Consider the following 27,851-nt stretch of genomic DNA (forward strand, 5'->3'; position numbering starts at 1 on the left):
GGTGTCTGATTTCAAAGCCTATTCCAAGTCGTTTCGACACCTTCCTATATTTTCATTGTATCGCAATGTCGTGGTTTATTGATCGGATAAAATTGGTAATAATAAACTGAAACCTGTAGGACAGAAATTAGCGATATAACTTTCTGTCGTGGTTGAGTAACTTCAGTCCATCTGTGCTTATGTAACTCAGTGGTTGATGTACACACGCGAACAACAACAATGTGTTTTCTTCAGCAGCGTAGCATCAGTCCGCAATTCCAAGGCATGCGGTATTACGATTTTGTTTTCCATTGTATTGTCCTTTCTATGATTGTTGTTTATTAACAGCTATCCTATATTAATAATAGCGATATCATGAAGCTACCGCGAACAGCTCTGGTGCCTGGCACGCCGTCTGAATTCAGTAAAGCGGACTTTTGGGAGGATTTCTTCAAGTTGAGAAAATCGTCTTTCGAATGGTATGGAACGTACACCGAGATCAGGGACATAATTCAAAGATATGTGAAACCAACAGGTATGGAAATCAATATGGGATATTTATCGGTATTCCACGTAACTTCGTACCTAATCCCTGGGTAATTCCAGCCCAAATCAACGGAATTTTTTTCAAAAGATAACCCTATGGTCATGGATTTTCTTCAAATCGCACACAAAGGGAGACATTGATCGCCTGATCAGAAAAAACTTGATTTTATCAAAATCGGACAAGCCTTCGAGATTTTATCGCAATAAGAAAAATATCACTTTTTGCGTTCGTTGAACCATGTCAAAATGGCATTTCTGAACAACTCATTTTGCAGTTATGTTAACACATAATGGGCTTGAGTTTTTGCGGGTGAATCAATGTTTTTGTGACCTCTGTTAACTGAACTTTAAATGTAAATAATAATTTGCTGGATATTCCAAAAGGTTATGGGTCAAATGAGCAGTGACAGTTAAACCCCCCAAGAAATCAGTCATGCGTGACACAATTTTCCGGGTCGAATTGTGATAAAAGGTACACTCCAAATTTATTGAGCAAGGTATCATATGAAAGCTGAGAATAAATACAATGCAGGGTAATTTCCTGCCAAATCAACAAGGGGGTTGCACCAAGGTTGGAGAATTTGTGTGGAATTTGGCACACTGGTTGATATAGCTTTAGATATGCCAAATCCAAATTTTTTTCAGAAAATTCTGAAAAAGTACCAAGTTATGAGGCTTCAAAGTTTGAACATTTTCCTTGTCACGCTTCATTGAACATTGTCAATTATTTTTTCAATGTCATAATTTTGAAGGTAAAAAGCCGTTGTTGTGGCTGAAATTTGGAGACATGATACTACTGGTCTACAGGAATTCTTAAATTAATGACCCAAACATTTCAGAGTATGTTATCATATAAAAAAATGTCGCATGAGACTCCTACTGCTCGTTTTGGTACCGAAAGTTCAAACTCCCGTAAATAAAAAGGGGAACAATTTTAGAAACCAAAATTCTGAAGTAGTGATCTTGAATATATTGTCTTTCAATTAATAATGATTCAATCCATTAATTTCCAACTACACCAGTAAAAAACTTCAAATGAATGATTGGATTATAATAACAATGGAGATCAGACCTTTAGGTCATTGTTCATTGTGATGTCACAATGCATCCAATGTTGAAGGAGGCTGAATGGAGTTAACTAGCACTGGGAATTACAGTATAGTTGTGGCTGAGCAACTAGTCCAATTTTAGTGAGTGAATGACTTTATTGTCTCAATTGTAGCAGGTAAATAACTTATTTTGTACGTCATAGTTAGAAAGGTGATGTCTCAGCCTGAAAATTGCAGTATTGGAAGAAATTTGCCACAAATTACATTTTAACGTGAAAACCGGCTTGATAAGTGTCCTTGTATGATAGGAAATGGTGGATTGAAATGGTGTTGGACGTAAATAAAGAGCATTGTGATGCCAAAATCAAATTCCTGCATCCTCACGGTCCATCAGGTTCATTTCATTGGCCAGCAAGAGAAGATATATATCTGTTATGTCCCATTTTCTCACATACCCGTACCGCACTTCTTTGCATTGACATGCATTCAAATGCTATAGTGGCAGACAGTAGAAAGTATATGAAGACAATATTTAAAAAAGGAAGATTTTCCATGGATTGGGCAATTGAGATGCTTTTGTATGAAAAACTATTGCATGTTCATTAAAGTATATTACGAGAACATTTTCTATCAATTTCAGTGGTTTTTCAGTTATGTGGTTCATGATACAGAAACTGTAAAATCCAGACCACACGGCATGTGAAATTTGGATTGGATTGCATATATTCATTTACAGTAGTCCTACATAACCATTTTATGCAAATTCCGTTTGTCAAGCTTGTTTGGTTTATGACATCATAATCGAAAATACCTAAAATTCACAGTAATCAGAAATTGGCAAATTTCCACCAGATAACGTGAAAATTAATTGTTCAGATTTTGTAGCAAAGAAGAAGGCATAATGAAAATCACGTTTTCATGAAAATGACCGTAAATTTTTTTTCCCCTTTTCAGTTATACCACATTCAATGTAAGCTGTCGGAAAATGAATAGCTCCTACTAATAAGCCTCAGTAACATGATATAGACTTCAAATGGTTCATCCAGCTCAATTTACATATTAGCCATGCTCATGCAGAGATTCCCACCAAATTTTAGCGTTATTTAACTATCACAGCAAAATATAATGCTGTTTCACTGCAGATTGGATGAAAATCACTGAAGCGTGACATGCAAAAAGCATGATTTTGTGAGGAGTGTAACTTTGTCATCAGGTTGAATTTGAGAAAAAAAATTTTTGATTTTTTAATGATAATGACAGAAGAGTCAATGTGTCAAATTTCATAGCCATCCATTAACCTTGGTGCTCATCTGAAAATAAATTTGCTCATTTGGCAGGAAATTACCCTGCAGATTTTAACACCTGAAGAAGGAGCGGAGCTCCGAAAGCTCGTGTAATAAATAAAATTATTACGTTGCAAGTGGACGCTAAATAGGGTGTGAAAGCAACCAAGATCCTAATATTATCTATATCGTCTGCTATCGGTTCAAAGAATTATCCTGCAGTAAAAGGAATCCCAATAGTGATTTCAAGGATATAAGCAGTTTTATAGCCTGAAAACTATGATCACGCTATTTCCCCTGTGTCTAAAGGTATTTTGGGTGGTATAATTTATACAGCTGCTTGGTTTTCGATAGGTTACGACCATTACTTGATTAAGTATATGTATTAGCTAGTACTATCCATTTCATTGCATGGTGCAAGTGATATCAGACATTTAATCATACTATTATTCAGTCAAAAACATGAATACAGAGACAGCCGACTGAGTGCCTCGTTCTATACTTTACATAACATTTCACTCTGACATCTCTGAGTAACTAATATAGGATAGACAGTAGGGCTGTTCAAAAATAACTTTTTTTTCCTGATTCCAGCCATTCACTGAGTAAATTGTCAGGTTGCCACAACAAAGGCTGCACACCAAATTTGGTTCAATTCGAACATGTCTAAGCGTCCGCAGAGCCAATTAAAATTTTTAATTTACTACGTAAAATTAAAAAAAAAAATTTCAAATTTTTCTCTCAACCCCATGAAAATGTTGAGATGTCTTTAAAGACCATGCAAATGAAATTTGAGTCAATTCCAACCTGTAAAAACGGAGTTATTTGAGTTTTTCGTTGATAATTCTCGGATTATCCACCAATCCAGGATAATTAGAGAATTATCAAGGAAAAACTCCAATAACTCCACTTCTACTAGTCCGAATTGAGTCAAATTTTTTTTACATCGTCTCTGAAGACAGCTCAACAATTTCATTGGGTTGACAGAAAAATTTGAAAATTTTTTTTTTTCAATTTTCCTGTATAAATTAAAAATTTTAATTGGATCCGCGGAGCCCTATATTTGTTAGAATTGAACCAAATTTGGTGTGTAGCGTTTTTAAGGTAACCTGACAATTTAAACACTGAATGGCTGGAATCCGGAAAAAAAAGTTATTTTTGAACAGCCCTAATAGACAGTCATGGTAAAATGATCAGTAAAATGACAACCTTCGTGCTACACTCGGCACTTTTTATGACCTAGTACAGTGGTTCTCAACCTTTGTCTTCGCGGACCCCTTTTGGGCAGTCACAGACCCGGGGACCATCTCAAGTTTTAGTACAAATTTATCTCAATTATCCTGCAACAGTAATCTGTCTTGTGCAAATAACAATTGTACGCTAGTGATAAACACCAACAAAATGACTTGTCCTGAAAACAACATTTTACTATATGTAGAAATTGGGTAGACTTTTATCATTTCAAAGCAAAGTCTGCAGCTGAATTTCTTGAAATACGCGGTCGTGTCTTGAAAATCCGTGCCTTTGATTTGATAAAAAGATAGGAGTTGGCGGAGGTAATATAATTATGTGTAACGCTTCCTACTACACCTTTCGGTATATAATCGCAGCATATATGGCACCAAAGGAAAAAATGGATTTCGTGACGAGGTTTCAATTTTAAACGACTCTTCACTAATTTGCTGCCTGACAACCTCAAATCCAAAATGTTTCGAAACCTGATTGACCCCCCGAATATGCTTCGCGGACCCCCGGTTGAGAACCACTGACCTAGTAGTTGAAGTATTGTTGTCATCACAATATTTGGGGATATTCTCAAAAATATTTTCTCAAGCAGAGAACTGTTCATACACTTACAAAGAATAACTCCGATGAAACCAAATCATATGTGCCTAGTGTAGTTATCAAAATTATATTTTTCAACCATATTATCGCCACAACAATCGGTCAAATCACATACAGGTAAATTACATAGCATACTGGTAGAGCAATCATTCTCTCATTTGGCCAGGCAACACTTGCAAAACATCAAAATTTGGAAATTGATTTCACAGAATTCTGAAAACGCCCAACGAGCAAGTTTACTCAAATCTGTTCACAGATTTTCAATAAAATTCTTTCGGGAACAGCTACATTTCCTGTACAACACCAGGGTTTTAACCAAGTCACAAGCTTCCGAATCACTAGTCACTCTCACTTTTATAGTTTTGACTCGAGTCGAGTCATTTTCAATTCCCACCGTGCCAGGTAGCCCGAGTTTCAAGTCAGTGAGTAGAGGGTTGATGACTCGAGTCCGACTTGAGTTCAATTCGGTTCAACCCACTTTTTGTTCAACACTGTCCGCGTATTATAGAATAGCTCGCATTCATAATATCGTAATTTTCCTCAGTTTTAACAGTTTCTAGCCTTATTTTCCAAGTATCAAGACTGATAGACGAAATACCAATGATGTGGTGAATTTACGATTCTTCAAAGTTACAATGAATTGTCTTTCTTGGCCGTCCTAGTCTCGAGTCATGAATAATGACTCGAATACAAGTCGAGTCAATACACAAATTGACTTGAGTCAGGTCATTTTAAACGTTTAAAAAATGACTCGAGTCAAGTTGAGTGACTATTGTCATTACAACCCTGTACAGCACTTCCGTTGTTACACGAATTCTTAGCTTATCACTTGCAGGTACGCTGATATTTTTTGTTAATTTGAATAGATCACAAGATTTCAGTTGCGGTTTTGTAGCTTTGTGATGATAACATTTGGTTTGTAGTTGATGCTTGTCTCTGTTGATCAAGCTTATAATATATAAAGTACTGCTGCAAATGTAATCCTGACATTCTTCTTTACTACATTATTAGTCAGAATGCCTACACACCAAAAGGATTAAAATATGTAATGATATAGTTCTCATTGAAAAGTTCACATAAGTATTCCATCCTTATGCCGGGTCAGAGTCTTCAAATCCCATGTTTTTAAATCACAGATGTGACATTGAGCTTTCAAGTTTGCAAGATAAATCTTTGCCACTTACAAAGAATAACTCCTATGGAACCAAATCATATGTGCCTGGTGTAGTTATCCAAATTATATTTTTCAACCATGCACAGCTGCTATACCGCCAGACTGTTTGAAGATTTCATTTATAGAAATGATGGTATGTAGCTAAATAATCTATGCACGACTCACTTTATATTCCTGCTTTTTATATTTCATATTTTAGTAAGCCCTGCCCGAACTATTTAATATGCTTAATGAAGCATTAATCAATCATACATGTCAAGAATGTGTATAAAATATATAACCAAAAATACCTTTGGACACATGGAAAATACCTGAATATAGTTTTCTTGCTATAAGGCAGCTTAGATCCTTGAAATCACTAGTGGCATTGCTTTTATTGGACAGTGCTCATTCTTAGCTTTCATATGACACCTTACTCAATAAATTTGAAGTATACCTTTTTTCACAATTCAGCCTGGAAAAATTCATCACGCATGACTGATTTTACTTCTGCCCCACCTTTAGCCCCCCTTTTAACCCCAAGCGGATAGGTTATTATCATATTAAAAATATTCAAAATGAGTGTTAGGCTATGTACTTTCTGAAAATGTACTCCATTCAAAGCCACAGAAAAAGACTAATTTACATTAAAATTCCAAAGTTCATGTTCCAAAAATCATACCTTTTCACGGTTGACTGGGCACAAAAAGTGCTCTTTTTCAAATCCCCATAAATTCTAGACCGCTGAATCGATTTCCACAAAATAACTTTTGTTCAGTTTGAAATATGTCTACGTTGCTGGGGAATTGCATTTGATGTTTATTTTGAAACACGTGGTTATCTGCATCAGTTGATTTGGGCTGGAATTACCCCCCTGCCCTAAACTATAAAGTATAAACCCTGTTCTGTTGGTTACGAATTAGGACGTAATGTATTTCTGTCCTATAGATGTTTTTACAGCTTATGCACCGACTCGTGATATACATACACACGATATGTGCTTGTCCATACCAATACCATGAGTGCATGATGTGCATATGCCGCTGGACAAGGAAGGTGCAAATACAGTCTTGCAATGCAAGACTCTCTTAAGTCTTGCACCAGTTCATACCGCTCCATGCTATCCCAGAAATGCTGAGCGCCAAGCGGGGATTCCATTCCACGGATGCCAGTTTTACTGGTCAGGGGTTGGGTTGGGTTATGTTGTGTAAGGCGGCGGGTTTGGTTAGATTAGGCTTTTAAATGTGTATAGGTATGGTGTTAGATTAGATCGGTATTTCCCCAATACCGATACATGCTACTTCGGTTCCATTGCTTACTTTTTTATATTACCTTCACTTTATTTATTTCGAGATCGGGTCTTAGTTGTCGGATGCGGAAACTCAAAAATGAGCGAAGAAATGTACGATGAAGGATTCCGAAATATCACCAACGTTGACAACAGTCAGATTGTTATTGATCAGGTTTGTTAATGCATGAAGTATTCACAGTAGGGTAACGACTTCTGTACAAGACGCTTCAGGCCTGGGTGGCTCGGATGTGATGACTATTTCATATAGAGCGTCCCGACTATGCCATGCTTATATCAGTATAGGCCATTGGTCGGGAACCTATGGCTCGCGAGCCATATATGGCTTTTTGGGGTATAAGATATGGCTCTTTGCCGAATATATATTTTTGTACTGAATTGATCAATATTGCAGCGACTTGTTGGTAAATTTTCATCACGGCCAATATAATTATTCTCGTGGCAATTAAACATGTCTTTGAGAGGTAAAGACAATGCTGTCTTCAGGGGAGCTCGGGCCCCCTATTTTGAAAATGGTCAAACTTAAGTAGCTGTCACACCGGCGACCAATATCTCTCGTGAGTTCTGTGTACCCGACTCAAAATCGTGAATTGTGGGATAACTTCATTAGTCAAAGAGCATAGCAGAGATGGTGACGCCCATTCCAAAACGCAGTTTTCAAATACAAATTGTTATGCTGATCTACGGCGCGAAATGAACTGTTGTGGATGTGACATTCACAATCACAAACTCGAATTACATACAACACCATAGCTATCCCCACATTCTTGATTGGTAAGTATAGCTCTGTGTAGTGCCTGCGATAAAATGTAAATGTGTAGCGCAACGTTATGTTACCGCCGAATACTTTGAGAATTGAGAAGTCGAAAGTATTTAGATTTTCGGAATCAGTGTGACAGTGACATTCGATTAATATCAGTTGATAATAAATTCTAAGCTACTTATATGATGAATTGTGTTATCAATGGTGAGGCTTGGCCCGTCTGTGCCTTACCTCTCGTTTCGAGCTTTATTTTCGAACAATAAATACCAGTTTTTACAGAGAAAATATGGCGCACATGAGGAATCCCCTGTATAGTGAGTTCGAATTAGTGCTACCATGATGTCACGAATTTTCAATTATGAAGCAACAGTTGATTGTCATGTATGGCTCTTTGGGAATTGAGATGGAAAAAAATATGGCCTTGGGACAAAAAAGGTTCCCGACCACGGGTATAGGCCTTCATTATATTTCACGGAATTGGATTTTGGTTACCGTATGTAGGCCTGTGCTATTTATTTTCACGTTTGACAAAAAATTATTCAGCCTCTCTCTGGCTATGAGGGGAAACATTTCAAAATGTCAGAAGTTAGTGAATTCACTTCCTGGGGTTCAAATTAGTAATATTCCAGCAATTATATTATTAATTAATCCCACAATGATTTAATATGTTTCCTTCAGCCGTCCTAAGGCAGGTGCAATCAGAAAAATCACGGTTACTGCGGCTATACTCGTGCTAACTATAAGGGTTATCAGCGCCGTGGGTTATAAATTCATGTAAGATGGTAAGATTTCCCAAAGATATCATGTCGTTTAGGCCTGCACACTGATTACCCTATCCTTTATTGACTGTAATGTTCCTGAATTTTTCCCTGTGACCTACTCATCGTGACATCGCTGTTTTAAAACAGATGAATGCGAGAAAAGGTGACAGAGACATGATGCATTACTACAATATGGACGCATCAAAGATGGAATTTTACGAAGATGCATTCACTGTGGTTATTGACAAGGTATATTTTAGGTGACTCGACTTGACTCGAGTCATTTTTCTACTGTGTAAAACAGAGGTCTCAAACTCAAATGTGCTCGCGGGCCAGTTTTCCAGTTTTGACGACGCCGCGGGCCTCAGCATTTATAGGGGTATTCTGTCTTTCCAAGTAGGCCATAATTGGCGGGAATGAAATTTTCTTATTGAAAGTGATCCAGCAGACTGACAGTAAACACACATCTTTAAAATGTGATTTACTCTTGTATCAATTTAGGCCTGGCACGAAAAGAATCTTCATATTTATATCTATGTGAATAGAATTGTTATTGTACTTGATATATATTAATTATAAGATATAGACACCATATGGGCGGACAAATGTATGATGCCATCATAAAAGCTATCGGGTTATAATTTTTCAGCTATTATGAATATTTTGAATTCAACAGATTGATAATAGAGACTGATCTGATATCAAAACATTTTTAGGTTGAGCGATGTAATTCCAATCCTGGATTCGGGTATACTTCTGATAAGTAGGCTGTTAATCTCAATGACAAATATCAAATGTAGGAGCAAAAAAAATAAATATAATTTAAATATGTTAATGAATGTGTCCTAGTCATTGAAATGTCGGAACGCCGAACAGCCCATTTTTGTTACGTGGTTGGAGCGTGCCACTACGGTACTCGGTGCATTTAAGTGGCTAGTTATAGAGATATACTAAGCTGCGACCTTCTGATCTATTACTATTCCCCTGATATGCGATTAGTTTGTTGCGTTCATGGCTCTAACAAATTCACGGCATTCCGAGTCCACTCGAGTCATGTTCATTTTGCCATCGAGTTAGCCCGAGTCCGAGTCATTCAAAGAAAGGTCTCGTCCAAGTATAGATAACTAACCTACGGAGTTTAGTTATCTATATAGTCCAAGTCCAACTCACAACTTTCAGTCACGACTCGTCTAAGGGTCAGGTTTTGTCATCATGAATTGGAAATCTGGCGAAATAGTGAATCGTCCACTGCATGGTAGCGTTTGCAATTGATGTGATAGTGTTAGGCTTTCGGAGCAATTTAAGAGGGAATTTTCAATTTATAATCAGAAAAGATATATGTCACACTTTTATGTTGACAAATTATTAAAAATCTAAAATGTCGTCGCGGGCCGCACAAAATGCTCTGGTGGGCCGCATGCGGCCCGCGGGTAGCGTGTTTGAGACCTCTGGTGTAAAATGACTCTACTATCTAGTTGTCCAAGTCCACTGCTAATTAATAACCTACAATCACCAAGGTTAGGCTACCTTTCATGGAAAATTGGTGTTCCAGGGTACTTTGGACGCCGTGATGTCTGACAAATCGTGCACGGAAACTCCAGAAAAGATGTTTTCCGAGTATTTCCGCGTGTTGAAAAACGGCGGTCGCTACATCTGCATCACGCTCTGCCAGGATTTTATCGTTGAGAAAATCCTGCAATATTTTCCCAACAACGGATGGCTAGTGAGAGTGCATAAGGTAGGCAGAATTTAATTATGACTACCATAACGTCACCACATTATGAGTAGGGCTGGTTTTTTTGACATGTCAAAAGTGTAGCGTTAGGTCAAAATTTGTCAAAATTGTTCATTAAGTCAAAATTTTTTTGATGTCTGCTCATTGTGAATCATAAACAGTGAAATGAAACAAATAGGTAGACATGGTGCTACAGTCCATGTACCGCAATATCCTAACTGAAGGAAGACTTCTTGGGCATTGCATCATTCTTATATCAAGAACCGCATAAAATTGTGATGCAGACACTACTGTCAGAATGAAGCAACACGGTTTGTCAGCAGCAGTGTACGCACAACTTGAGTGTTGTCAGCTAACAACTGCTGCTGTTGAATGTCCCTGGGAAGCTTCTTAGTAAGGACACACACTTTCTACTCAAGAATGTAGGCAAGTATCTCTCGTTGTACTATGAAATTTTTTTAATTATCTCTACCATAATACGTATTGTAACCACTGTAATTCTTCATAGGACCTGATTTTGTTAAATTATTGGTTATTTCATGTAAAACGGTGCCTGTTTCTAAGCCTAAAACGTCCTACTTTGTTAGGACAGCCAGTTGCAACCAGATATGAAGATAAGTGGTGCAATTTCATATGAGTTTTAGCACAATGCAACCTTGTGAACTACAGGGGTTTAGTTAGCACTTTACCACAGCTGCTGCTGAACAGTGTCTTGGTAACTTGGTTAATTGTGCAGTGCATTATTCCTTGTAGCTGGGCGTGTTCAACGGCAGTCTTCCCGTGTTTTCGTTTGTGATGACGAAATTCCCGAAGCTACCTCAGAAAATTCTGGAAATTGCGGCCGACGGATCTTCCGCGACAAGGAGGGTCGAGAACGAGGTCTGATGGTATTTTAATCGTCGAAAATTTGACGTGGGCAAAGGTTTCATTCCACTTGGCCCTGTATGAAGCTAAAATTTTGAGTAAAAAGTTTTACCAGGGCTGTAATCAAGTCAGAAGGCTCCGAGTCACAAGTCGATCTCACTTTAATAGTTTTGACTCGAGTCAAGTCGAGTCATTTTCAAATCAGTCCAAGTCAGCGAGCAGAGGGTCGAGTCCGAGTCAAGTTATTATGACTCGAATCCAAGACTGCTCAGTTTCCAGTTAAAGCCTTGTTAAACCCATCGTTTACAACTCTTTTTGGTGATATCGAATGGCTCGAATTTATAATATACTAATTTTCCTCACTTTTAGCGGTTTCTGGTCGCATTTTCAAGTACCAGCTACTTAGCAACAGACGAAATTCCAACAGTGTGGTTACTTTACTATTCTTCGAAATTGCAATGACATGTCGGTCTTGGCCGTCTGAGTCTCGAGTCACATGACTTGGTTTGAGTCATGAGCAACGACTCGCGTCCAAGTCGAGTCAATACACAGACTGACTCGAGTCGAGTCATTAGAAAATCGTGACTCAAGTCATTACAACCCTGGAATATCCTTGTTCAGTTTTCTTTTTCGAATGGCTGTTTTTTAACGGTTTAGGTTTTCTTTACTATTTAGGGCCAGATCAAAGAATTCATTCGGTCTCAGCAAGAATACGCCATGGTGCTGAAGGACATTCGGAAAAAAGTCGATCCCGACCAAAGCAGGCCTCCCATCGAGCTGTTCAGTTCTTCAAGTGACCAAGGTAGTGTAAATTTCTACTCAATTACATGCAGGGTTGTAACCAAGTCACAAGTCGAGTTCACTTTTATAGTTTTGACTCGAGCCGAGTCGAGTCATTTTCAATTCATCACCTAGTCCGAGTCATTATGTTCACAGTTTTCAGTTCAATGAAGTTCAACGCACTTTATTCAACTCTGCTTGAGATATATAGAATGGCTCGCATTAATAATATCGTAATTTTCCTCAGTCTTAACAGTTTCTGACCCTATTTTCCAAGTATCAGGACTGATAGACGAAATTCCACTGATGTGGTGACTTTACTATTCTACGAAGTTACAATTAAATGTCTGTCTTAGCTACAGCCCGACCGATATTGGATTTTCGGGCCGATACCGATAAAGCCGATATCTAGCATCTTCACCGATAACACCGGTATTTTCAGCCGATATTCAAATAAGGGGAAATCTACCTCAAAAGGCGCATTTTCAAAACTTCAGAGCATTTATTTCAACAGCTTTACAGCCACTGTCCTACTTGAACATGAAATATACTAAACGGGATGCATCTGGGCACTTTGAAAGTGTAAGCTATATGATATATAGAAATATTCCCAGTCTAGCGATCAAGAATTTTAATTCACCGACTTCCTACCATCATGTTGTGACGTCACGAAAATAGCCGATACCGATAATTCTCCAATGGCCGATACCGATAATTCTTTCAAAGTGTAATATCGACTCGATATTATCGGCGAACCGATAATCGGTCGGGCTCTAGTCTTAGCCGTCCTAGTCTCGAGTCATATGACTTTGTTTGAGTCATGCACAATGACTCAAGTACAAGTTGAGTCAATACTTAAATTGACTCAAGTCGAAAGTGTATGCAAAGTAGTTACGAAAAGTGTATTCTGTCAAGTTTTCGTTTACTTTTGGAAGGCACGTCGGAATTTCCCAGGTTTGTCATGTACGTGGTGGACCGCGCAATGGCACGGGCCCAGCGTCCGTACGCCGTTTTCATCATACCGAAAGGCAAAGAGACCCTTCGAGCGTTTATGAATCATGAAGGTGAGAGTTATGGCGGAATTACCCGAAATCTAATTGTAATATAATTTTTGAAATGTTTCTACACTATAATTTTAGATCCAATCTAATTTCTGCTTCTGAAAATTCTGCAGAAGAACTGTATAGTGCCGAACGAGCCAAGCTTGCTGTACAGACATTTAGCAGAACTACAATTAGATATTAACGTAACATGATGTATTTTTTCAAGTTCGGAATTTAATTCGATTTCTGAGATTTTGTGAATTCACTGGGTTTAATTTTGATCTTGACTCAGAAAAGAAATAACTGAACTGTAGGTATAATTTTAATTTAATTTGGAAAAAAAGCTGTGTAGCTGTAATTCTAGTTATAATCTAATTTGAGAAGAGCTGTGTAGCTATCATTCTAGTTATAATCTAATTCGGAAGAACAGTAGCTATATTTCTATTTTTAATCTAATTTGGAAAAACCTGTGTTAATATAGTTTTAATTATAATCTAATTCAGAAAAACTGCAGCTGTAATTTAATTCTAACCTAATTGAAAAAAATCTCTAGCAATAATTCTAATTCTTGCGCGAAAAAGAAGCTGTGCAGCTACAATTCTATCCTAATTTGAAAGAAAGTGTAGGTATAATTCTAATCTGATTTGGAAAAACCTGTGTAGCTATAGTTCAAATTATAATCTAGTTCGGAAAAAACAGTAGCTATGAATCTAAGTTGGAGAAAATCTGTATTGCTATAATTCTAATCTAATTTCGGAAAACCTGTGTAACTATAATTCATATTATAATCTAACTTGGAAAAAATCTGTGTAGGTATAATTCTAAAAAAAAATTGAAAAGAAAACTGTACACTGTATAGTTATAAAATTCTAATCTAATTTGGATAAACCTGTAGCTATAATTCTAACTCTAATTTGGAGAAACCTGTGTAGCTATCATTTTGATTCTAATCTAATTTGAACAAACTGTATAGCTATAATTCTAACTCTAATTTGGAGAAACCTGTGTAGCTATAATTTTGATTCTAATCTAATTTGAACAAACTGTATAGCTATAATTCTAACTCTAATTTGGAGAAACCTGTGTTGCTGTGTAGCTATCATTTTGATTCTAATCTAATTCGAGCAAACTGTATAGCTATAATTCTAACTCTAATCTAATTTGGAGAAACCTGTGTGGCTATAATTCTAATGTAATTCGTAAAAATCTGTGTAGCTATATTTCCAATTTTAATCTAATTTTGAAAAAAAACAACCTGTGCAGCTATAATTCCAATCTAATTTGAAAAAAAAACTGTCTAGCTATAATTCTACTTCTACTCTAAGTTGGAATAACTATGTGTAGCTATAATTCTAATCTAATTTGAAGAAAACTTGTGTAGCTATACTTCTTATTATAAACAAATTTGGAAAAAACTGTAGCTATAATTACAATTTAAGTTGGAAAAGCTGAAATTTTCCAATTGTCAAGCTCCGCTCAGCAAGACGCTATATGTAGCATTTCTGTAAAAGTAGAGGTATCCATATCCAAGATATGCTAAAACTACTTCAAGAGTTGGTTGCTTTTAAAATTGCAAGATGTATCTTTGCAACTAACGCAAAATGATTGACGACACTACGATTAGGTGCGATTTTCTAAAATATATTCAGTACTGTGGGGTGTGAGGCATATTTTGCCTAATTATTAAAAATATCCTTTGCTGACATGGAAAATTTTCTTCGGATAGTAGTTTCCTTGACCGGTCCGATAATATGTTACAATTTCATTCACTCTGCCGCGTTGTTTAGCTCGAAAAAAGGTTGCAGCACAGACGCCGTATCAAAGAGTGCTCTTTGTGGTGCTTCACGGAAAACACGAGTACGGCTCGCAAGCGGAAATTCAAGAGGAGTTGAATTCCGTGGTGATGGATTTCGCGCCTCCGGGGGTTGAGGAATCCGGCCAGGTAAGATAGGGGGTTAAAATCGGACTTTGCGAAATCCCAGTAATCTAATTGTGAAATTTTTCTTTGTTCCAATTCTGATTCTAATCTAATTTGTAAAAACTGTGTTGCTATGATTCTAATTCTAACTTTGGGAAAAACTGTAGCTATAATTCTAATTCTAGTCTAATTTTTGGAAAAACTGTGTAGCAATAATTATAATTCCAGTCCAATTTTGAAAAAATGATGTAGCTGTAATTCTAATTTTGATCGGATTTGGAAAAAAAACTGTGTGGCTATAATTCTAATTCTGGTGTAATTTTGAAAAAAAATGATGTAGCTATAATTCTAATTCTAATCTAACTTGTGAAAACTGTGTGGCTATAATTATAATTCTAGTCTAATTTGGGGAAAAACTGTGTAGCTATAATTATAATTGCAGTCCAATTTTGAAAAAATTATGTAGCTGTAATTCTAATTTTGATCGGATTTGGAAAAAAAAACTGTGTGGCTATAATTCTAATTCTGGTGTAATTTTGAAAAAAAATGATGCAGCTATAATTCTAATTCTAATCTAACTTGTGAAAACTGTGTGGCTATAATTATAATTCCAGTCTAATTTGGGGAAAAACTGTGTAGCTATAATTATAATTGCAGTCCAATTTTGAAAAAATTATGTAGCTGTAATTCTAATTCCAATCGAACTTGGAAAAAAACTGTGTGGCCATAATTATAATTTTAGTCTAATTTGGAAAAAAAACTGTGTAGCTATAATTATAATTCCAGTCCAATTTTGAAAAAATTATGTAGCTATAATTCTGATTCTAATCTAACTGGTGAAAACTGTGTGGCTATAATTATAATTCTAGTCTAATTTTGGGAAAAACTATGTAGCTGTAATTCTAATTCCAGTCCAATTTTGAAAAAAATTATGTAGCTGTAATTCTAATTCTAATCGAACTTGGAAAAACACTGTGCGGTTATAATTCTAATTCTAATCAAATTTGGAAGAAAAAACCGCGTGGGTATAATTCTAATTCTAGTCTAATTTGGAAAAAATTATGTAGCTATAATTCCAATTCTAATCTTACTCGTAAAAACTCTGATCTAATTTAGAAAAGCTGAGAAGTTTCTATTTTCTAGTTTATGATTTTTTTTTTAGTTCTAAATTTTCAATTTTATTCTATTAAATCCCCACCTATCTTTGTTCAGGTCCCTTATCTCTCGCTCAGCGCAGAGGACATCGAGACCAGAGAGATTAGGCTGGAAGGCCACAGCGCGATATCGGGCCCGTACGCTGTCGAAGATTTTCGTAACAACTTGGAGCCAGACGCCTGGTACCGACAGCTGGTCATCAAAGGGGAGGAAAGATACGTTTTGAGTGAAGTTCGCTTGAAGAAAGGTCAGTTTGATAACTTTTGCTTAGAGTGTAAAACTGTATCCTGATTTCATCTGTTATTGACTAGCACAGTGGTGGTTGCTCGAAAATAATTTTCCCCTTCCGATTTTTGCGACTGTTAGCCAGCCGAAAAATAAAGGGGGGTTTTGATTTTTATCGAATTTACCAATGTAACATCAATTCATTAGGGTTAAGTACATGCGTGAATGCCGATTATACAATCTCCTGGTGTTGACGATTATACGCGTATGATAAGCTTGTCGACGAGTCCGGAAGTGCTGTCAATTGGCGAGTCCCTGATTTGTCGTGAACAATTGTATTACGCGCTTATCAACGCGTCTTTACGCAGCCTCGGCGATGATTTGCTCAAGTCAAAATGTCCTAGTTTTTATGGAATATATGCTATATTGACGCTGATTTAAGTTGGTTCAAACCTTACCTCTTTTATAACTCAAGCCTTCACGCACATCTTCTGATGGTTACTGTATGTTTAAGTATAAGCATGTACGCACTAGGGTTGGATCATCCGGATAACGGTTAACCGCAGGTTTTTTTATTATCCGATATCCGGATATAATTCTGTTGGTTAACCGGATAAAAAAGTATCGTTAATCATGTGTTTTAAACTTTTAGGAAGCTTCAATAAGTCGTATCAGTGTTTCGCGCGGCCAATTAGCGAGAAGCGTGTCGCCAATTAGCGGGATACGTCAATGCACTGTGTAACGCAACGCAATCTCCCGCTGAGAAGATCGCCAAATTAGGTCATTGATTGCCGCGAATTCGGCTATCGTTGCTGGCCAGATTTTTCGAGTCTTCAACAAGCCTATAGTTCCGCTGGCAGAATCACATCTGCAATAGGCTCTGTGGACATTATACCATCACTGGCCTACATAATCGCATCTGCATTGGCTTGGTGCTCACGATATTATCGCTGGCCTGCGCAATCGCAATAGGCATGGTACGAATGATATCATCGCTGGCGTAACCATAGTCTCGGGCCTGGCATGCGTTGGCTCCTATCTCTTGGTGGCTTGGAGACAATATGCCGCTGAGATTATTATGATCAGCGATTGTGATTAATGAGTGACATTGCGAAACTGAATGACATCGAATGTTCGCATTCCGGAAACATGTTCGTGCGTGCAAGCGTAATTGATTTCCGCTGATACTAAATTCGAAAAAAAATCGAAACCACCTCGTTTTATTTAAAACACCCCCCTTATTTTTCGGCTGGCTACGGGCCTGATCATGTGAATTTCTCATGGAGGAATTAGAGCGAGCTATCATGTCGGCCTCAATTCCGGTATCAGCTACTCGTCCTTCCAGTACTGGACACCTAAACAGAAGAATGGGCAAAAAGGAAGCGCTGCTTACTATATTCAGCCTTGCTTACTATAATTCAGCCCATTTTGTGGAAGCAGAAAGAGCATTTAATACATGTGGACTCTTTGTTACAAAAACTCCGGTCCCGGCTACAGGATGCCACTATTGATGCGGTGTGCTTTATAAGGAGGGAGCTGCAATTACACTGTGTAATGATTTTGCGATTCATTTTTCATGCAGACCTCGTGAAATCGATTATCTCACTTAGGATTCACTATCCGGTTAACCGGTTAGCTAAATTCCAAATATACGGATATATCTGTTATCCGGTTGGTGAAAATTATTGATATCCGAACTAACCCTAGTACGCACGCATCGCACATGTTTGCGGACATTCGATGTCATTCAGTGTCGGGATCTCACTCTTTAATCAAAATCGCTAATCAGCATACACTTAACGGCATTGTCTCAAAGCCATCGGGAGATAGGAGCCAAAGCATGCTCGGCCCGAGACGCGATAGTTAGGCTAGCGATGATATTGTGCGCACCAGACCAATGCAGATGCGATTATTCAAGCCAGCGGAACTAGGCTTGTTGGAGACGATTTAAATCAGGCCAGCAACGATTGCCGAGCGCGCGGCAACCAATCGTCTAATTTCGCGATCATCTCAGCGGGAGACCGCGTCGCGTTATATTGTGCACAGACGAATCTCCCTAATTGGCAACACTCCTCTCGTCAATTGGCCGCGCGACACTGATATCACGACTTACTGAATTGCAGCCGAGTATTAGCGTCAGAACAGTCATTTCAAAAGGACGGGGGTTTCCACCCCCGAAACCCCCCCTGGCTTCGCGCCTGCTGTTAGCTATAATTGTTAGGTTGGCTCCAAATTTGACTGTTCATCCCACGGAATTGCCATTTTCCCTAATAAAACGATGCGCAGAAAATTTGGCCCAATTCCAGCGGGTAGCAGCGAAGTTTAGTTATTGGAGTTGGAAAATCTTGGATTTGAAATAAATAGTATTTACTGTGAGTAATCCAAGAATTATTATGAAAAAACTCGAAAAAATTCACTTCCGCAGGCTGGAATTGAGTCAAATTTGTTTTGCAAAGTTAGGTTTGGTCAAAAACAACTTTTTGGTTCGAATGTTAGTGGCTCTTTGATAAAATTGCTAGGTTGGCTAAAAAGCGCCAAGAACCAAAGTCGGTCAAATTTTTTTGCCAACCCAAGTATTTTACCGAATAGCGAATAAAATTTAAACAAAAAAAATAAGTTATTTTAGAACAGTCCTAATGTACGTACCGTAATATATTAATAATCACATGTACATGTAATCTAAAACAATTTATTGCAGGCGGTCCAAAGCTCAAAAGGGCCAAATGCGACATGGTGCCTGACAATTCGTATCTGCTACCAGGTCATGAAAGGCCGATCGTTGCTGGGCTTTTTTTAAAGTAAGTGCCAAATCTGAATCTAGCAATAATTGTTGTGATTTGAAAGTATATTCAGTCGCCTGGTTGATATAACAATTTCAGACAAAATAGTGATGGAGACCTCCCTAAAAACCATTTCAACTTAATTTGAAATAAACGTAAGCATTTGAGGAATTAGTGCAAGTTGTTGGTAAAACCTACTTGGGTACCTAGCTGCCGGCGACCTCGTTACCAGGGTTGTATCCATGTCACAAGGTTACGAGTCGCAGGTCAATTTGACGTTTATAATTGTGACTCGAGTCAAGTCGAGTCGGGGAGCAACAGGATTGTAATGACTTGAGTCATGACTCGACTCGAGTCACTATTTTCTGATGACTCAAGTCATTTTCTCAAAATACGGAAATGACTCGACTCGAGTCATTGCGCATGACTCGAGACTCAGACGGCCAAGAAAGACATTTCACTGTAATTTCGAAGAATAGTAAAGTAACCACACTATTGGGATTTTGTCTATTGGTACTGGTACTTGAAAATGCGACCAGAAACTGCTAAAAGCGAGGAAAATTAGTATATTGTAAATGCGAACCATTCGACATCACCAAACAGTTATAAAAAGTGGGTTTAACAAGAATTTAACTTGAAACGAGCAGTCAACACAATGACTCGGACTCGACCCTCTTTTCACTGACTTGGACTCGGACTTGACTCGGTGGTGAATTGAAAATGACTCGAATTGACTCGAGTCAAAAAACTATAAAAGTAAGATTGACTTGTGACTCGGAGCCTTGTGACTTGGTTACAACCCTGGGGAGCAACAGGTCAATTGTTTATGGTTGATTATCGAGTTTAAGTCAGATTCAACTCAATTTTTTGAAACTCTTTGGTGATATTGAAGGCCTCGCGTTCATAATATATGCATTTTTCTCACTCTAACCATGTTTATTCAAACAGATGCTGTATAATTTTCTGGGCCTATTTTTTATATTACCGTTCCTGATATACAAGACTTGATTAAAGTCGTACAGAATATCTTGAGTCATGCAAAATGACTCGAGTGCAAGCCGAGTCATTACAACCCTACTCTGTAACCTTGCGACTCGAATACCCGTCTTGTTATGACCGGGACTAGATTTGCGGTAATGTGTTTTTATTTCAAGGTACGACCCTGACGATAAATTCCGTGTTCTTGTGCTGGGCGTGGCGGGCGGGGCCATGTCTGCGTTTATTTTGCACCATTTCAAGAATTGCCACGTTACCGGTAAGCTCCCAGTCCTGTTCACCCAACCATATCCAAATTTTATCAGTAAATTGTACATTTTTGGACTTGAGCCCAATGAGATTACGCAAAGTATAGTTTCATTGTTAAGCTCCATACGTTTGTATTCACTGATGATGGATCCCTTCTGAAACGGGGAATTCGTTCACCACTCGCGTTAGCGCCTTTGCTTTCCCTCGATAAAAACACGGCACGTAGGCTACAGCCGTTTCCTTCACAATAAAGCAGTCATGCTGTAAAAGTTTTGCAAAGCAGCTGTTGTTTGTTGGTCATGCATTTCGTACCTCGACATGTCCCGAATTAATCTTAAATCATCATCTGCCAACCTACCGACAACGCGCTTTCAGAATCCCCGCCGGTAGCAGACTCCTTGGACACCTAACCGGCAAGCTGCCGCTGTCGTGATCATTGAAGCATAGCCGTGGTTATGTGATTACTAGTCTTCTCGCCGTTCTATGGTCCGTGGCACGCCCGTTCTTGGGCAGCTGCTTTCAAACGCTTTGAGTGAAATCTTAACGGCTTTCCTGTGAGCTTCTTTCTGGTTCATCGTTGTTTTCTATCAATAATCTATAGAATGAGACACAATCACGGAGTATTTTCAAGGTTTTCCAAATTTCAGACAACCCTAATGAGCAGTGCTGGACAACTAGGAAAATCTGAACTTTTCCAAATTGGATTAAATTTAAATTATAGCTACACAGTTTGTTCCGAGTTATATTATAATTAGAGTTATAGCTGCAAGTTTTTTTTTCAAATTAGGTTATAATTAGAATTACGGAATTTGCAGATACTCGGAAATTGAAGTTAATTCCTAATTGGAAAGATATACCTCAAAATTCATGATCAGGTACTATGGAATCTAAATTCACTGCCGTAAGCGTGAGAAAGGCAAATGTGTGTAATTAGATTACCGGCATTTCCTCTAATTAGTTTAATTAGACTAATTAGATCAGGGGTTCTCAGTCATTTTTCGGCTGTGGCCCATTTTCCGGTTTGAAAATGCTCTGTGGCCCACCTCTTTTCAGGGCATTGTGCACTTCAATGTGTGGTAGGCTAATCGCCGCCGATATGGCTATTTTCTCTATAATATATGCATTTTTATTGCATTGCTGTTCAGTGTTCATATTTAAATGTCGATCTGAGGGAACATGGTATCGCGCCAAGCGCGACGAAAAATTTCAAGGTGAATAAATCTCAAACAGACAACCAACGAAATAATTATTAGCAACTTAGAGCTCTCCCAATTGTGGGTTGGGGGTGCGAAAGTTACAGGCCTGCAATATCGTATAACTCTTACGTACATCCTCTGTTCCACTTAAGTCGCGAAACCCAATGATCTGATCCCCTCATTCACTGTGTGATTGGGGGTTTAATTTCAGTCTGGTGGGGAATACTATACCCATTCTGGGCTCGCTTCAAACAATTATTTGATCATTGGGATACTAAAGAGAAATTCAGTTATTATATAACCGAAATTATTTTCGTTGCTGTTGGCCGGAGGTTGTCATAGCTGAGGGTACAAAAGCCGCCAAATCCCTGCCCATTTCGACTTGTACATTCGTGAATCCATGCGTACCACTATCCATACGTACCACTAAGTCTCATCAGAGTCGGATGATAAGCTTTATGTAGCATACGTATAATTTGATTGCATCAATATATTTTTTTAATATATGAACACAAGAAAAATGCATTTTTAATATATGAACACAAGAAAAATGCAACTAAACTTCACGAATCCTACAATTTTCCAAATACCCCTGTGGCCCACCCAAATTACTCCTGTGGCCCACTAGTGGGCCATGGCCCACCCTTTGAGAACCCCTGAATTAGATGAACTAGAAGTATCTTGTTGTCAAAGTCTGTCCTGTACCATCATCAGGACAACCAGAAACTAGATTAGAATTAAAATTAGAGCATAGAAATGTTTCACAAATCGGATTAGAATTGTCTCAATATTTCTTGTGTCACAGGCATTGAGCTTGACCCGGACCTGGTAGAGCTAGCCCGTACTTGGTTCGGACTGTCCCGGGGCGAGACGAGATGCCAGATTATCACGGACGACGCCATCAAGTACGTGACGCAGCTATGCGAAAAAGTGAAAACTACTGGAGATGATCAAGGTGCGTGCTCTTCTGTTTATGTCCGAGTTAATGTTTGCTATGTCAAACGTCTGCCCTAAATACTCCCCCGACCCCTTCGGCAAAACTATATAAAAAGAACATCGATATAACTTTATATGAAGAGCTTCTTGGAGGTACAGAACTTCAATATGCAATTGGTTAGAATATTCATCTTGAAACGAACCCGAATAGTTTCAAAAGTACGATTGTTGATATACGGTACCATGTTCTTTCCGATTCACTAGTAGATGATTACCCCTGACGAGTGTCAGCCGAAAATATTCTGGTTTATTTCAATATCAATATACTATTCAACTTTATATGAAGGTGAGTGTACTTCTGTAATATTGTTTTTCAAGAGAAACATCTGTCCCAGGGGTTCCCAGCGTGGGCGATTTTAATAAGCAGGCGGCGAAAACACCCAAGGAGCGATTGGGGGGGGCCGAAAATGTTAGAACTTCCAGTGAGATTTGGCATATTGATTTAACACGGCCGCAAGTAGAGCTGTACTGCCGCAGTTATGCATTTTATGTATCACGGTGGAACTTTAACCTTTTCTTGGATAACTGCTTGTTCAGTTTGATGGTAGGATGCCGGTATTGAATTTTGGACTCATATTTTTGTTTCGCATTTGAAAATTTCATTTCAGATCTGAAATACGACATCATAATCGCCGATTTCGGCATGAACACGGTAAGCGGACTCGCCTGTCCTATACCGCAAGCGCTGGAAATCAAGTACTTGGAATCTTTGCAAGGAGTTATGAAGCCTGAAGGTAATGTTATTCGTGCGTAATCGTGTATTCATAAATGTGGCTTCGCCCATATGAGTACAATTTGAAGACTTTTAATATACAATTGAATAGTACATTAGTACCGTAAACCCGGGTAACTTTGGACTTATGGTAACTTTGGACACTAAGCAGTAAAAGATTTAAATGATTATTGATGGAATAGGGTTGCCGCTGGATGTCCAATTCTTTTTCATGAGGCAACAGTACCACAAGTAGTCTCAACAAAAGGTGGATTCATTTCACTACCAGATAAACTTGACCCAACATTGATAAATTAATGGCTGGGGTCAATTTCATCAAAATTGATGGCCAATAACTTCTTACAACCAAACATAGATAGCATGTGATTCATAGATTCAAAACTTGGCAGCAGATACCTCTAAGTAGTCTTAAGCCATCGCAAAAATCTCAGTGGGCTCACCCTTAGATCAATACAAAAAAATGTGATGTCCAAAGTTACCCCGTCAAATATTATCAGAACGGGGTAACTTTGGACAGTGGAAAATTTGATATTTAGAGCTCTGGAAAGTGGCTGCTTCATCTGGGTCAAAGTGTAACGTCAACTATATTCCCTATTACCGGCCTGATGGCTTTTTAATATGAACTGAGAAGGTTAATGAATTAAGAGTTTGACAAAATATGAAAAAATGGGTAGGCAATGAGCTGAGAGATTGTAATCGGGTGTAAGCTACTTCAAAAACTTATCACATACTCCTAAAGATGCACTTGCTGAATATGGGATATCGTAAATTACGACAAATATATCCATCAGAGAACATAGGAAAGGGAAAATGTATCTTTTAACGAACAGTAATATATTTGAAATCGGCAATAAATCACGGTAACATGCTCAATGTTTGCTGTCGATTGCTGACACTGCCAGTGGGATACCCCTTATTACCATAAGTTATTTATAAGTCCCAATTGGTGAAGGCATGAGGGAAATTTGAGATTAGGGATGAATAAGGAGGCATTAGCCTCCATAAACTACCTACTTATATTTTTTTTTGGGGGGGGGGAATTAGGTAAAAATCATGCAATAGGCTAGACATATACTATTTTGTTTCAGTTTTAGCCACTGCTCTCATCAACTCTTACGAAATAAGCCTCATCTACGAGGTTTCATAAACAACAGAGTGTGAAGAGATACAAAAAATTACATTGTCCAAAGTTACCCCACTTGCAGGGGTAGCTTTAGACACGGATAATTTACAAAAATAAGGTACTTATTTATGACCATGAAGATTTTGGATTAGTAAATTCTAATCTTTGCTCCATGACCCACGAAAAATACAAAACTTGCCTCCCCTACACCCATTTCCAAGATACAAAGCGGAATTGTTGAAAATTGTCCAAAGTTACCCCGGTTTACGGGTATTGAAATGAACCCAAATATATTATTGTTTACTTCAATATGAATATACTATCCAATTGTGTATTGAACCGCTGTGCAACCGTGATTCTGTTCTATTTCTAGGTGTTCTGATGATAAATCTCCTCTGTTTTACCGAAGAAATACGGGCCCGGGCCATGTACAACGTGCGCAGGATTTTCAAGGTGGTCGCCAAGACCAAGTGTCGCGATTTCCACAACGAGATTTTGTACTGTTTCCCGGAAAAACCGACTTTTGTCAAACGCCAGCCGCAGAAAATCGGGAATAAGCGAAACAAGAAACGTAAATCTAAAAAATCTGAGGATGACAATTCGGTTTCGCATTGTGACAAAATAGGTCTCGGTCGGCCCAATGGCGAACGTGATATCAAAGGTATGGATAGGTAGTATCACAACTACAATTATCTAGTTGTCCAAGTAATTCTAATTTTAATAATAATTCTAATTGTCTAATCAGTCTATTTAATGCGAAATGCCGTTAATCTAATTCTGATCCAATTTGTGAAACGTTTCTATTCTCTAATTTTAATTCTAATCTAATATAGAATTTACTAGTTTTCCAAGTGATTCTAGTATTATAATAATTCTAGTTGTGTAATTAGAGCGAAATGTGGGTAATCCAATTTGTGAAAAGTTTTTATGCTCCAATTTTTCTGCTAATCTAATCTAGGATTAACTAGCCTACTTGCCCAACTAATTCTAGTTAGTAATTCTAATCCAATTTGGGGAATGTTTCTATGATTCAATTTCAAGTCTAATCTAATTAACCAGTTTCAAGTAATTACAGTTATGCTGATAATTCTAGTTAAGTAATTACTCTAATTAGAGCGGAATGCCTGTAACCCCATTTGAATGTAATTCGCGAAATGTTTTTATGCTCATTGTAATCCTAATCCGTCTAGAATCAACTAGTTGTCTAAGTAAATCTAGTTATTGTAAGGATTCTAGTTGTGTAATTGATCTAATCAGAGTGAAATGCCGGTAATGTCATTGTAATTTAATTTGTGAAATGTTTCTATGCTCTCATGTTGATTCGAATCTGATTTGTGGTTTTCCTGAAAATGCCACAGGTGAACTGTATAGTGCAAAACAAGCCAAGCCTGCTGTACAGACATTTGCTATTCTCGTGCTTACTAGAATCAATTTTGATATGATATGAACTGAACTTGAGTTTTTTTTATTCGCAATTCGGAATTGAATATCCAAGTTTGTAGCTATGATTCAAATTCTAGTCTAATTTGGAAAGGCGGAAACTTTTCTACTTGTGTAACTCCAAATTAAATTTACTCCAGCCAACGACAAAACCGCAGACGACCATAAAGACCTTGATGCGATGACCAATGCAGACCTGCCGATTCCAAAGGCAAAGCTGCCCATGCGGCTGGACAAATACGACTCTGACTGGGCGATGGTCTGGAGGGAGCGGGTTTCGGGGTGGAACAAAATTTCTAACGATGTCGATTTTCGGGAATTCGTATCGTCTGCCACGGTCGAGAGAGAAGTGGATTATTACAAGTAGTGCTGGCCATTATAATTCGAGACGAGTATTGACAGAGGGTTTTCCGATCGCTGAAATCATAAGCTCCTCGCCAATAAGTTAAACAACGAGAATTATAGTTGCGTTACTATTTTCCACTGTGGGAGGCCGAAAACCTCGATTGGTAGTATCGCAGCATACGAAGCCTGTAGTGTAGAGCTCCGCGCGTTACTGGGAATGACGCATCTGTGAAATCGTGACCAGCCCACAACACTGCCACAAAGTGCATTGAAATAAGTGTGTCGTCTTCAATGTGATGAAGGACATTATGACATTACATTCTTTGTGGTCGCTTCAAAAGGTACATATTTGACCTACCCACATCATTTATTCTTTTGGATTACTCCACGCCTATTCACTAAATTCAGAATCGAATCACTCGGGTGGGTGAAATTCTGCGAATGAGATGAGCCCGTTTAATAAGGGTCACCGTACATCCTTTTTTCAGAAAATTGTACATTGTACAAGCACGGCTAACAAACGCTACAAATGACGCGAAATTTGGAACTGGTCGTTCGAGCGGCTCTTTCGGCAGTCGAGTTGTAACAATTACCTTTTTTTATTTTTTTAGTCAACACAACAGTATCCCATTTTGAAGATTTTCGAATTACCCATTTTCTTGTCCGATATTTTTCAGGTTGTCAGTGATAAATTTTTGATGTACACCTATCTGTTGTGCTCACCCAATCATGGCCTGCTACTTCTGACCAGTTCCGTTATGTTCTAATGCTTTTGAGAGTTGAGTTCAGGACTGCAATTGACAAGATCACCGATTAAATGTGTAAATAGCAGTGCTACTGCTAATGTCCTTCAAAACGGATATGTTGCTGCCTTTCAAGACACCCATCAACGGCCCTACAGTCAGACTTCGTCTAGATAATTCTAGTTATTTCATAAGACTATATTTCTATGCTCCAATTTTAATTCTTATCGAATCGTTTTTCTGTAAATGCTGCAGGAGAACTGTGTAGTGCGGAACGAGCCAAGCCTGCCGTGCCTACATTCGCCATTCTCGTGCTTATGAGCATGAACTCTAATTGGATATGAACTGAATTTGATTTTTTTTGTATTTCTTTCTAACCTGGAATTAAATTTCCAAGTTATTGCGAATTAAGCGATTCTAGTCTGATTTGAACATTTTTCAGGTTTTCCAACTCTGTTTACAGCTGCAATAAATATTCAATGTCAAACATTTGTGTTCTTTGATTTCGTACTCGTAGAAGCAATCCCTTTGGAAATTGGTAAGCAGTGCTAAAAGGGTTGTGCACCCATGATGATGTAGTAGACGGATGTCAGACTCATCGTTGCGATGACTGGAGTAATTTTCTTACTCTTACTTGTGCGTAAGTCAACTCTAGTCGTGTATATCAGGACCGATAAACAAATAGGCCCAAATGTCTTTCTCATCCGATGAATGTTTAGAACAGGGGTAGCCAACTGAAAACGGGTCGCGGGCCACTTTTCAGATTTCGTAGCGGCCACGGGCCGCATGAATTCAATATCGATATTAAGTGGGCATCAACCACGTTTGAAAACTTACGTCAG

At 38.2% G+C, this 27,851-nt stretch overlaps 1 protein-coding gene across 1 annotated transcript; it reads left to right on the forward strand.

The window, feature by feature from the left end:
• Positions 1-294: 294 nt before the first annotated feature.
• On the forward strand, positions 295-27,496 carry LOC145436429 (eEF1A lysine and N-terminal methyltransferase-like). The gene is made up of 15 exons (XM_080313774.1): positions 295-514; positions 7,209-7,318; positions 8,836-8,937; positions 10,241-10,426; positions 11,177-11,302; positions 11,963-12,089; positions 13,003-13,131; positions 14,898-15,052; positions 16,241-16,430; positions 19,107-19,206; positions 20,343-20,443; positions 22,435-22,584; positions 23,234-23,359; positions 24,855-25,142; positions 26,062-27,496. Exons 1-15 carry the CDS (start codon positions 355-357, stop codon positions 26,286-26,288), a joined length of 2,277 nt encoding a protein of 758 aa, XP_080169900.1. The 5' UTR covers positions 295-354; the 3' UTR covers positions 26,289-27,496.
• Positions 27,497-27,851: the final 355 nt, after the last annotated feature.

This window comes from Botryllus schlosseri, chromosome 3, assembly GCF_051294905.1.
Source record: "Botryllus schlosseri isolate E-star chromosome 3, Bs_hap1, whole genome shotgun sequence".
Lineage (NCBI taxonomy): Eukaryota > Metazoa > Chordata > Ascidiacea > Stolidobranchia > Styelidae > Botryllus > Botryllus schlosseri.